Genomic DNA, 13,682 nt, shown 5'->3' on the forward strand with positions numbered 1-13,682 from the left:
GATACTTTTTTTAGTACTTTTTTCTTTCCATACAGTTGAATTTACTGGTTGAAAAAATGTAATTATAGCAAAACAGGCAAAAAAAGTATTTTCTTAACGTATTTCTCTTCCTTAGGCTAAAGAAGGAACTAATTCTGCAACAAGTGACATATTGAAACTAAAAGCCAAAGTAGATGAACTTGAGAGAGACTTGAACCAGACAAAAGCTTTCCAAGAAGAAGCTGAGAAAGAGCGAGCCTCTTATCAGAACGAAGTAGTTGCTCTGAGGTGTAAAATTAATTTTAAATGTTATTTATAAAAGTTCTGTGATTGCTTCTTTTCACCTTCAAGTTAAAAAAGAGAGCAGATCTTGTGCATTGCATGTGTATTAGCTAGTATAGTGCATTGGTGTGTCTTTGTGCATATATGTAATCTTTTTTATGGTTTGAAAGCTTAAGATACCGCACTTAAAAGATCAAAAAGAACAATCAAAGCAAGAGGGCAGTTCTCATAGTAATGTGGGGAAAATGTGATATAGTTGTTATATTCCACTGAAGTCCCAGGACACCTTGCTGGTAACATTTGGCCAATTAATGTCTTCCCTTGGATTGGATTCATATTTTTCATTAATTTTTACTTTATTATGTATGCTTTTCTTCAAACCAGCCTCATGAAATTGAAACACGAACAATCAATTTTATTTATTTATTTTATTATATATTTGTCATACAGTTTGTATCAACATAACAAAGTATAAAGAAGTGATAAAAAGGATAATAGGACAGAAGGACAGGGACGGTAGACACAATAGTGCGCTTATGCACGCCCTTTAATGTTAAGATTAGGTTCATGAAATAGTTTAACTCTATTATTACCTTAATATTGTTGCTCTAGAAAAGAAAACCATCGTCTGCTGACAGAATCTCAAGCACTTCAAAATCAATTCCAGGCATCTCTTGTAGAAAAAGAAAAGCAGGTTGCAGAACTAAAGAAAGAGCACCACGAAATGACTCAAAGAGCTCTACCTCCTGGTAGCAATTCCTCAGTGAAGGTAAAACCACTATGCCATCAAACAAAATAGCCAAAATATCTTCTTTGCATTTTATATTAAATGTTGAATTTATATCCACATCAATTTCCAAGTCCTAATAAAAAACATGCATCTAAATGCACTTCCAGGGAATAAATCAATTGAAGAGAATGAAACTGAAATGAAAAATAAATAATCTAGGACAGTGATGGTGAAACTTTTTTGGTTCACACGCCGAAAGGGGAGTTGCGGGGGAGACGTACACGTGCGTGCCCACACCCATAATTTCCATGCATTCCCCTGTGCATGCACGTGGGACCTGGCATGCGATGGCATGCCTGTTTTCCACTCTCCCCTGGATTCAGAGCTTTCTAGAAGCCTGGGGAGGGCAAAAACAGCCTCCCCCAGGCCATTTTTCCCTCCCCAAGCTCTTGGAAAGGCTCTGAAGCCTGGGAAGAGCAAAAAACTGAAATTTTCGGTTCAACTGGAAGTCAGCAAATGGAAGTTTTCCGACCTCTGGAGGATCTCTGGGGAGGTGGGGAAGGCCATTTTCGCTCTCCCCAGGCTCCTAGAAAGGCTCTGGAGCTTGGGGAGAGCAAAAAACGGGCCTTCCCCACCCTCTTCGGAGGCTGAAAAGCTGTTTCCCAACTCCCACTGGGCCCAGAAGGTCCGAAAATCAGCTGGCCAGCACACACATGAGTGCTGGATCTGACCTCGCGTGCCCACTAATATGGCTCCTTGTGCCACTTGTGGCATGCATGGCATAGGTTTGCCATCACGGGCCTAGGAAAACCCACACATTGGAGTTGCCTGACCAAGATTTTATTTATTTTATTTATTTGTTTGAATTTCTATGCCGCCCCTCTCCGTAGACTCAGGGCTACTGTCTGTCTCCTCTACCATTGCTACCAGTTACAAAATTGATGATAATAATAATAATAATAATAATAATAATAATAATAATAATAATAATAATAAATAATAATAATTTATTAGATTTGTATGCCGCCCCTCTCCGAAGAGGGGCGGCATACAAATATTGATATTGTCAAGTGTGCTGCTTCAAGGCAACAATATTATAAAGCCTATATTTTCTCATGTTTTTACTGCATTACTATAAGTAGTAGAAGCATAAATGCTACAATCTGTAGCCACGGCCCTTCTGACTCCAGCTCTCTTCTCAGCCAAAACTCAGGGTTTTCCATTGTGCAACAACTGTATTCCTATACCACCAGATGGCACCAGGGTTCAATAATATTAGCATTGCAAAGAGAGTTATATGTAAAAAAGACACATAATTCTTAATTCCACCATGAGTATATTTTACATCACACAGAACATTGTGTTGGTCAAAAGGGAGATGTTTTGGACAGCTGGTAGCAAGTAGGTTCGGGATTTGAAGGTAATAAGTTCAAACCAGGGATGGACTCCCTGAAATCAGCAGGTAGTTGTGAAGGATCCTTCTGGGGATTTGGGAAGAATTTCAAAGTGTCTGAGTTTTTGCTTCCTTTTGTTACTTTTTCAAGGGAGAGAGACTGGCTTTGGGAGCACATCATATCACTATTGGTTTTTTAAAATCTTAATGGCAAGTAGCAATACAGGTAAAAGACTTGAAGTGAGAGTGATTATATTGAGTTTGCAAAGCTTGTGAAGTAATCTTTTCTAAGCATAGTCTGTGAGTATGGAGAATTTTGTAGTCAGTGGTAATAATTATATTTACAATGATGCAATTTGCAAAGTTTGCTAGGTTCTGTTCAAGCTCTCTTGCATTAGTTATAAACTAAAGAACGAACTCCCTCTGGAGATACGTACCGCCCCCTCCCTCCCTGTCTTTCACAAAGCCTTAAAAACCTTCCTTTGCCATCAGGCAAGGGGGCTGTGAGTGATGAGACTGTGATATGATTGGATTGGATGAATGTATGCAAATATTCATGGGGTCTTTTAAATGTTTTTAAGTAAATTTTCATGTTTTAGAGATATTAGATTTCTTATATATTGTTATATTAATGTTGTACGCTGCCCTGAGTCGCCTCGAGAAGGGCGGCATAGAAATCTAATAAACAAATAAATAATATCAACATATTAGAACATATAAAAGTTTATGTACTGTATAATTTTTATAGCATGGTACAATGCAATCTTTATTCAAGCCCAGGTTAGTCAAGAAGCTTGATGGCATATATATCTTGGGCACATACCATTCTGGAGTTTACTGCAGAGTGTTGTACCATATTTCCCTGAAAATAAGACCCTGTCTTATATTATTTTTATTGCCATGCGCTCAAAAGCTCGATTGGGCTTATTATCAGGGGATGTCTCATTTTTTGGGGAAAGGGGTAGTTATAAATACAATGTAGTGATAAATTTTCATATTCAACGTCCTGGAAATATTGTGTTAAAATTGTGGCAAGAGCAGTGGGAGAAGTTCAACAGGATGCATTCTGAACTGACGTTGTATGCAGTCACATTGTAGACTACGTGTAGTCAACCTATGTCACAATGTCATGCTTTTATATATTGTGCAAGGGATTAGAATGTGTTACTCTTGCTGGAAGCACAGATGTCTCCGATCAAATGAAGCATCTGCTAGCTGAAAGAACTCTTTTACAGAATGAACTCCAGCGTTGCTTTCAGGAGTTGCACCAGAGAGAATTAAAATTCCAACAAATAAACTCAAACGTAAGTAAGAAAGAACCAGCAATTTGTTCAACCAAAATGGTATTTGATACATGTGTATGGCTTTTTCCTCAGTAAATTTGCATCTGTTCATGGAAATTGACTCAGTAATACATTTCCATGTATTATACTAACTTCTGCTACAAGTTAGTTTGGGGGGGGGGGGAAATCTGTTGAATTTCACCTTACCTAAATATAATAAGTAAAAGTGCTCAAAATGTTAATTTCCTTCCTGCTAATGCCTTAGTACAAATCTAAGCTTATAATCATTGCTATTCAGAATTTAGTAAGTGATGTGAAGCTCAGTATGGAAATAATGTGAAATTATATACATCTATGTATACGTGCAGTCTTTCAAATAATTGCACAATTTTGATTTAATATAGAAGTTGGCTGTCTGATAATATTTGGATTCTATTGGCATGTCTGTGCAGATTCATTAATTTAGTCATTTATCCAATCCAAATTATTGCAGGTAATGCAGTTGGTGCAAGAAAATGCTGTATTGTCTGCTCAACTAAAAATGGTGTCCCAAACTTTGCAAGATAATCAACTTCGTTATAATGACCTCCAAAATCGTCATTTGCAGCTTGAAAGGGATTATCAGCGACAAGTTGCTTCTGTTCAACATAACACCCAGGTAAGAAGCATTGGCAATTTTGAATAAGTAGACATCAAGGTATAGTCTGCATAGAAAGTAGTCTTATCCACATAGTTAAGTTTGAATTAATTTCTGCAGATCTAGGAATTGTGAGTTTTCCGAGGTGCTGTTTATCTTTACAAGTAGGAGCAAATCACTTAAGTCTAAGACTTTAGTTCCAGTTTTTCTAAATAGAATAAATAGTTGCAGGAAGATGAGGGGATCAAGAAATGTAATTTTCCCTGCTTTCTTCAAAGAACATATCTCTATCTCAAGCTTTAAAACCTAGAAGACAAGTACATAGATATGGCAACAGCCTGCTCGAGTCAGAAAGCTATGATGTTTTTGCCAGTGTGTATCAGCAACCTCTTGTTTGCAAGCTTACTCTAGATATCCATTGTCTTTCTTATATACATACTAATCTTCATGCTGTTCTTTTTGGGAGTAAAGATGATTATGTAAAATGCAGAAATGCAGAAATAGAATATTTTAAATACAGGTAGTCTTCGACTTACAACCCATTCATTTAGCAACTGTTTGAAATTGCAACAGCACTTCATGTACTACCTTTTTGTTCTTTAAAATTTTCACTTTATTTCTTTTTGAGGGTATCAGTTGCATTTAATCCCAACCTCAATTTCTCCCTTCACATTGATCTGTCCCTTCATACATTTGTTTTGTTATCCAATACGTGAAAACTTTAAGATAAATGCAAGTAAGCCTCTTATATACAGGTAGACCTTGACTTACAACCACAATTAAAGCCCAAATTTTTTGTTGTTAAAGTGAAAATTTTGTTAAATGAATTTTGCCCCATTTTATGACCTTTCTTGCCACAGTTGTTAAGCAAATCTGGTTTGCTCATTGATTTTGCTCAGGAGAAGGTCACCAAAGGTGATCACATGACCTTGGGAACCAGCAACGGTTGTAAATATGAACTAATTCCCCAACGTGGGCATTTTGATCACATGATCATGGGTTGTAAACTCTGAACAGTCACTAAATGAACTGTTGTAAGTTGGGTACTGCCTGTATTTCCTTTATTTTGGAATTAACTATAAAGAAGTGAAAGTAACTTATTTTAATAAATCTGGTATAGATTTAATTTTTGACTTTTATGAACTGTTTTCTCATAAATGGCATGACGGTTTTGAACATCAACGTCAATATTGAAATAGCATATCATGTTACTATTTTAGAATGATCTTCCAACTGAAGCTCCTCCAGGAGCTCCTCAAGAAAGAGCTGCAAGTACTTTTGAAATAGAAGATATGGAACTCGGTCAACTCAAGAAAAGGTTGCTATTTATTTATGTGGTAGTTATAGTTGTTGCAGTAGTAAAATACATTTGGTTCAGGGGTGAAATGCTCTTGGTTTGTTTGTGCCTGTCAATCGTCGGAGAACTGGTCACGAAGGGAGCATGAGACTCCGCCCACCTGTCCGGATGCCACCATTAGGGTTCTTTTACCCCACAAGCGTCCTGTGCATGTGCAGAGGGTAAAAGAACCCAAATAGGGGTGTCTGGGCAAGTGGGCGGAGCCTCACGCTCCCTTCATGACCAGCTCTCTGATGACTGACAGGCGTTTCACCCCTGATTTTGTTGGTTAAGATATAAATCACACTATGATATAAATTAAGGAAAGGGCACTGGTTTAACTTTAAATATTTAAAACAATTCTTAAATTAAGTAATTTTAGTTTTGTAATTGAATAACGCAAAAAATGAATAAAAATAAAAGTGAGACTTTTTTTCCTCTCTTATATGTAACTTACTTTATGTGGGGGTTTGCACTAGACTTGTAGACCTGGAAGGACAACGTAATTCAGAGCAGCAGACGATAATACGACTGACTGAAAGGCTCTCGGAAGAAAGGAATAGAAGAAAAGTTGCGGAAGAGGCTTTGGGACTATCTGAGGAACAGATTAAAAGGTAGATTAAGCATACATAGAGAGATCTTACTGAGCTTGATTTCAAAAGGCAAACATTTATGTCAGGTTTATGTAGCAACAAGGCCTGGGATGTATTGACATATGTAACACTTCACAATAGATATAGCCATTTCTTTAGATTTGATGTGCAACTAAGAATATTTTTTTAATGCAACTAAAATACAAATTACAACTTAGTTGTAAAAATACAACTAAGATTTTTTTTTTAATTCCTTCTTGAGTTACTGACACTGGGATTCTTGTACATTGTAAATATTTGGAAACAAAATTCATTCTTAAAAATACAATATGGCTGTACAACTATGGAGAATAAGAATCCTGTAAAACCCAACATTGTCCTGAGGAGTCGTGCTTCAGGAAGCAATTACTAGATAAATTTCAGAACATTGATTCAAATATATGATTTTACTACTACCGAACTGATGAAATGTGAAATGTTATTATACCGCTATAAATAATAATATTTATAGTTCTCACTTTTGTGACTGCAATTATATTTTCTGATAATAATCCAGCTAATCTCTGTATATGCTAATCTTGCTCATAAACAGATTAATATACTATTCCATATCTCAGTTTCAGCTATTTTAACAAATCTGTCCCTTTTTTATGATTAAAATTGTGATTTATTAAAATTACATAGGTCAACTAAGGCACTTCACTAATGCATATTACATAAATGCATATGATTAGTCAACACAGTGTGCTGATTTTGACATGTGAAGCCCTGTTTGGCTTGGCACCAAAGTTTTTGCAGGACTTTTTCTTCTAACCCATTAACCTGTCTGAGGTAATTCTTCTGGGAGATTCAATCCATTTTTATGAGTTGAGGTGAGAGATGAGCTAAAAACCATGTTTTTTCTCCTACAATGGTGCCTACTCTTTGGAACAATCTTCCTCTAGAAACCAGACTGATCCCTTTGCTAATATTATACTGTATAAGGCAGTGAAAGTTTAATTCTTTCAGAAGTCATACGTGATATGGTCCCTTATTACCATTCCTCCTTCTCTCCCTCCTTCCGCCCCACTTTCTATTCTTCCTGCTACTTTTGCTTTGGTGGTTGTTGGTTTTTTTTAGTTATTGTGGGCTGTGATCATTAGGAGGATTATAATGTAGATAAATGTTTTGTTGTCTGTTAATATCATAGTGACTTTATTAAATTGTTATATTTGGGGGGTTGTTTGGCTTTTGGATGATTCTTTTATTATATTTTTCTTGTAAGTCACCAGAAGTTGGAATTATGTGGCAGCATATAAACTTAATAAGAAAACAAATAGGACTTTAATTAAAAAACCCTTGCCTGCTTGAAAAGTAAGAAAATTTAATATTGTAATTTGGGCGAAGAAACAGATATTCAAAGAATAGTGTACATAAATAAATAGTTGGTTATTGCTTAGAAATTTCTGAAATCTTGAACGCTATTAATGTTTCTTTTAAGGCTTGAAATGACTACTTACAGATCATCACCCAGGGATTATGCTGTTCAGATGGAGTCTGATGAAGAAAGAGAAGCTCTGGTCATCAATTCAAATGAACATTATGTAGTGCAAAAGGTAAGCTCATAAAATGAAATATCTCTCATTGATGTGAAAATAACTCACATATTTAAAAAAAGCAGAGAACAGAGGATGAAAATAATTTCTAATTAGACTTTGTGCCTCTAGGTTATCATTTAATTTTTTTCCTTTGCATCCAGGACTGAGATAATTCCAGTATTTTAATAAAATTCTTCTCATATGGTTTTCTCAAATGCCACTTGATCTCACAGTTGCAATATTTGAATCACTTTAAAAAATACATAGCTATTGAAGTGCTTCCCCTTGAAATGCCACTAAATTACTAAGATGTCTACGTTTAAGGGCAACCCCCTCTGTAAATATGCAAATAATTGTGGAGGCTAAAACTGGAAGCTCAGTCGATCATAAAACTCAGCAGGTATCCTTGAACCATTAACTAGCTCTATCTCCTAAAGCTATAGTAATAATTTAAAAAGCAAGTTTAATTCTTGGATAAAGAAATATGTCAAATAAATAGATAAAGTAACTTAGAACATCACTGAAAGAGTAGTAGATCCTTGGAACAAACTTCCAGCAGACGTGGTTCGTAAATCCACAGTAACTGAATTTAAAAATGCCTGGGATAAACATATATCCATTGTAAGATAAAATACAGGAAATAGTATAAGGGCAGACTAGATGGACCATGAGGTCTTTTTCAGTCTTCTATGTTTCTATGTTTCTAAGGTTATAATCACTTTAGATTATTGCATTATCACATTTATGTGCCTATGAAAGTTTTTGCATCACAATTATTAATTAAGTCTGTGTTTACTAAACAGATCAAATAAAAAGTTTCCAGTGTACACTTTTAAACATGGTGTATTTTCTGATTTGGTGCAGGTAAAAAGAGGAACACTTTCTATTAGGAGATGGATTCGGGGACGAAGTATTTTCTGCTCCAAGTTGCTGACCTCACGGACAAAATCTCGCTATCTTTTTCTTAGTTATTTGGTGATGCTACATCTTCTAGTTGTCTTATGTCTATCAGGCGTCTTATAAATGCACTGAATTTGCTGTGTGAATTATTTTGTGTGCCAATTTGAGATAATGGACTTCTCAAAAACTACTGTAAAGCTATGCACTGGATACAGTTTATATATTTTCAGCATAAGGTGTGGGTTTCAACTTCATTAACAAGAACTTTTAGATGTACACCCAGTTCCAAAGTTGATTTGAGTAGCTGTGTAACAATGGAATATATTTGCTAAGAAAAAAAAACATTATCAAAACACACTACTAGAAGCTGCTACAATTGGGATGTTTAATATATTCGGGGAATATGGAATAGCTGAACACTGTCAAATCAGTTGTAAATGCTATCTTTTCTATATAAATTTATTTTAACAGAGTTGAACTATACATTTGGGAAAAAGGATTCTCAACTATTGGGTTTCTTTGCTTCTTGATTATAACAAGGAGTTCACAGAGTGCAATATATAGGGTGGGAAAGCTAGAATCATTATGAATTTCTCAACTTTAAATAAAATCTTAAGAATTGAACTTGTCTGATATATTGAATTCTTACTATAGTCTGTATGAAGAGATTGGCAAGGGTACAGTTTTTGAAAGTGTTTAAATTTCTTGTTCTGAGTTCTTGGAATCTGATAAAAAACAACAGATAACAATTTAACAGTTTAACAGTTTAAATTTTAAAAATTAACATTTAGAACTACTGATCAGTGGAACAACTTACCTCCAGAAGTTGTAAGTGCTCCAACACTGGAAGTTTTAAAGAACATATTGGGTAACCATTTGTCTGAAGTGGTTTAGGGTTTCCTGCCTAAGCAGGGGGTTGGACTAGAAGACCTCCAAGGTCCCTTCCACATCTGTTATTCTATCCTATCTTATTCTATTCATTTTAATTTTTGTTGTTTGATGAGACATTACATAAGAGAAGTCTTTGTGTTTTATAAAATGAAGTTTTCCAATTCACAGTAATTTATTATTTTAGCTATAATCCAATTGCATATCACATTAAGTGTGTGGTTGATAACATTCCAGGTTTTACCATTTAGTAATATAAACAATAGAGATGGAGGATAGACTTGGGAAAATGATCATGTTCTGTTGGTAGTACTAATTTGAGAAATTTAATCTGACTAATAATTCTATGATCTGATTAATAATTTACTATTGTGAGCTGCCCTGTGTGCGCAAGGAGAAGGGCAGCCTATAAATCAAATAAACTAAAGTGAAATAAAATAAATGAATAAATAAATTCTGATTACCTTTCATATTGAAAGGAAAATTTGTCATAAGAAGCAGTTCTATACCTTTTAACATATCTTGTTCTGCTTTATTTTTGTAGAAAGATAATTTTCACTACTTAAAAAAGGGAATTTTTTTAAGGATAATTAATCACAGTATCAGGAGCTGGTACTGAAAAAAGACCAACACTCACTTCTTTCTTTGAGTGGTAGAGCTGGTGTGCCGAATTACCGTTAACACTTGAAAAGTGTTCCCTAATGGAGAAAAGCCAAGGTAATACAAAGAATCATTACTGAAATCAGTTGTCTGAAAGGACCTGACAACTAGCAAATAGCTTACAGCAAAATGAAGTGCTGCTGAATTTTGAACAAAACTATGAATTGAATCAGTAAGTTGTCATATGCAAACACGAAAAAGAAAACGTATGTAGTGTTTATTTTGAGATCTTCAACTGCAAGCATTTTCTGACTTTGACTAGAAAAATTAATCTTGGTAAGATGCATGTGAGTAGTAATTTTTTTAAAATACCATACCTGCCAAATTGTTACATGGTTTTCAGGGTAACTAAATTTCTGAAATGAATGATTCACTCAGCATAAATCTTAAAAGTTATTTACCGCAAAGCTCTGCTCTCACATCACACTGAATAAAAGCTCTACCTCTTCACACTCATGAACTATTTGAAGATCACTATTATGCTTTGAATTGAAGATTAATCTCTAGAAGTAGATCTCTGTACAATTATGTGCTGCAATCCCTAAGTATAATTTTTACTGATGTGGAAGAAGCTGCAATCCACAAGTTATGAATGCTGAGCGATCTCTTCTTCATGGTGAGTAAAAGTTTTCCTATAGTGATTCACAGGTATTTTGCAGAGCATTTGAGGACTGCTTTTTCCAGCTTCTCACACACTAGTTTATTGAGTCAGTTCTGCAATTGGGAATTGGAATAAGTTGAGGACTCCAAATCAGAAAAAGGTTTTATGGAGGATTGGCATAAGGAACTGAGAATGTACTAACTAATCTTGTAAACATGGTACCTTGGCCAAGAAAGCATTTAAAAAGAGTTGAGGGTATAAGGTCTTAAGCATAAAACGTATCAGGAAAGACTTAATGAACTCAATCTGTATAATCTGGAGGACAGAAGGAAAAGGACAGGGGGACATGATCGAAACATTTAAATATGTTAAAGGGTTAAATAAGGTTCAGGAGGGAAGTGTTTTTAATAGGAAAGTGAACACAAGAACAAGGGGACACAATCTGAAGTTAGTTGGGGGAAAGATCAAAAGCAACATGAGAAAATATTATTTTACTGAAAGAGTAGTAGATCCTTGGAACAAACTTCCAGCAGACGTGGTTGGTAAATCCACAGTAACTGAATTTAAACATGCCTGGGATAAACATATATCCATCTTAAGATAAAATACAGGAAATAGTATAAGGGCAGACTAGATGGACCATGAGGTCTTTTTCTGCCGTCAGTCTTCTATGTTTCTATGTTTCTAACTCGATTTTCCCAATCTAACATACTACTTTTAGTATAGTAGGCTTTATAATGGATTGGATTAAGATTAGTTATTCATAGAATAGATCTAAACCTATTCCAAGAATAACTAAGCCTCTTTTGAGAGGCTGGGTTAAAAAAACAGTGCTATAGGCCATGTAAACCAAACAAAGAGATAGAAGGAAATGACCAGCAATTATGAGTCAGCCACACTTTTCAGGCATAGAGTCATCCCATCCCAAGATAAGGTAGTTATTCTATGTCTGCTTTCTTCCAAAACCTGATGACAACTTGAATGGTTCATGCCATACTATTGTACCTGGTTACTTTTTTTCTTTTGGAATTATGGCCAGTTGAGAGTGAACAAAATTCTTGACAGTTAACTAAATAATTTAATGAAGCAAATTGGTTAATGAAACATAAAGTGGAAAAAAAGGATTGGGAAGCAAAGAGGAAGCCAGTTTAACAACCTACAGCGGGAAAGTATCCAAGAGTATCCAGCCTTGTAAGCTGTCAAAGTGATAAGCATACTCTGGAAAAAATGTTTCCAAAAATGGCATGGCAGACCTGTATAGTCTAGTACTTCATCCCACATACTGCTATATAAATGTAACAGAAGGTGAGAGGGTTTCACTTGTTCCAAGAGAACTGTTGCATTTTTTGTTGCCTCCTTGTATCTTTTTGGTAAGTATTTAGTAGATAACCTTTTTCCCATTTCGTAAAAGTAACTTCAATTTCATTTTTTAAAAAGCTTCTGATCTATCGAAACATATTTTAATATGTTTTATAGCCGCCCCGAGTCTTCGGAGAGGGGCGGCATACAAATCTAATAAATAATAATAATAATAATAATAATAATAATAATAATAATAATAATAAATATATTACATTGTTAGTTAAATTTCAATAGTGTGCATAAATTCATTAAATTGTCTGAAAACAATTTTAGCCAATGCACTCAAGCTAAGCCAGTGTTTTTCAACCAGTGTGCTGTGGCACACTAGTGTGCCGCGAGACATGGTCAGGTGTGCCGCGAAGCTCAGCAAGAGAGAGAGAGAAAGAAAGCAAGAGAGAGAGAGAAAGAAAGAGAGAAAGAGAGAAAGAAAGCGAGAGAGAGAGAAAGAGAGGCAGGGAAGGAGGGAGAGATAGAAAGAGCAAAAAAGAGGAAGGAAGAGAAAGGAAGAGGGATGGAGAGAGAGAGGAAGGAAGGAAGAGAGAGAAAGGGAGAGAAATAGAGCGAAAGGGAGGGAGAGAGAGAGAGAGAATTTTTTTTGTCTAAACTTTTTTTAGCCGCCCCCCACTCCCCCCCGCTCAATGTGCCCCATGATTTTGTATATGTAAAAAATGTACCGCAGCTCAAAAAATGTTGAAAATCACTGAGCTAAGCTATTTGACATTTTAATTCATTTTAACAGTATAGATAAAATGGTGTATCTTGGTTTCGTACTATATTGGAACAAATTCTGTTTCTGCAAGAATTCATCCACTTTTTCTGGGGAAATTTATTGACCTTTGTATAGAGAGTATCATGTTAGAATTCTTTCGCATATCCACATAATCTGCTATTACAGTATCTGCTTCTTGTCTCTTTAGCATCACTTTTTCTTTTTGCAATTTGTATGCCAACCATGTCCCCATTTTATTCGCAAATTGAAAATGCCTATGTTTTGCATCATTTATGAAGAAACCCATTTGTTTTTGGTAGGGAAGCATGTTCTGAATTCCAAATACATTTCAGAAGAACACATTTCAATGCATCAAATTTTTATGTTCTTTTCTATTCCGTTCTAGCTAATTGCACCGCACCTTAAAAATGATTGAAATATTCACTTTGACAATTTTACTAAATCACCTTTGACTTTCTTTGAGCTCCTGAACTTTATTGAATGGCTAACTTCTTTAAAAAGGGAAGATTATTGGGAATAAATACCTGCAACAAGAGCATGTTGTACAGTTCAATATGTCTAAAAGAAATGGAGTAAAAATCTGAAGTACAGTGTTCCCTCGATTTTCGCGGGGGATGCGTTCCGAAACCACCCGCGAAAGTCGAATTTCCGCGAAGTAGAGATGCGTAAGTAAATACAGTGGTCCCCCGAGTTTCGCGATCTCGATCATTGCAAAACGCTATATCGCAATT

General features: G+C 35.4%; 1 protein-coding gene across 5 annotated transcripts in view; it reads left to right on the plus strand.

The window, feature by feature from the left end:
* Positions 1-9,334, plus strand: part of LOC139172328 (golgin subfamily B member 1-like) — a 51,591-nt gene extending 42,257 nt beyond the window's left edge. For all 5 annotated transcript variants that reach the window (XM_070761316.1, XM_070761337.1, XM_070761347.1 and 2 more), the window contains 8 exons: positions 116-267; positions 874-1,030; positions 3,536-3,688; positions 4,161-4,325; positions 5,525-5,622; positions 6,120-6,254; positions 7,714-7,828; positions 8,675-9,334. In XM_070761316.1, coding sequence (XP_070617417.1) covers positions 116-267; positions 874-1,030; positions 3,536-3,688; positions 4,161-4,325; positions 5,525-5,622; positions 6,120-6,254; positions 7,714-7,828; positions 8,675-8,833 — 1,134 coding nt within the window. In that variant the 3' untranslated portion in view covers positions 8,834-9,334. The remainder of the gene's footprint in view (positions 1-115; positions 268-873; positions 1,031-3,535; positions 3,689-4,160; positions 4,326-5,524; positions 5,623-6,119; positions 6,255-7,713; positions 7,829-8,674) is intronic.
* Positions 9,335-13,682: the final 4,348 nt, after the last annotated feature.

Source organism: Erythrolamprus reginae, chromosome 1 (genome assembly GCF_031021105.1).
Source record: "Erythrolamprus reginae isolate rEryReg1 chromosome 1, rEryReg1.hap1, whole genome shotgun sequence".
NCBI lineage: Eukaryota > Metazoa > Chordata > Lepidosauria > Squamata > Dipsadidae > Erythrolamprus > Erythrolamprus reginae.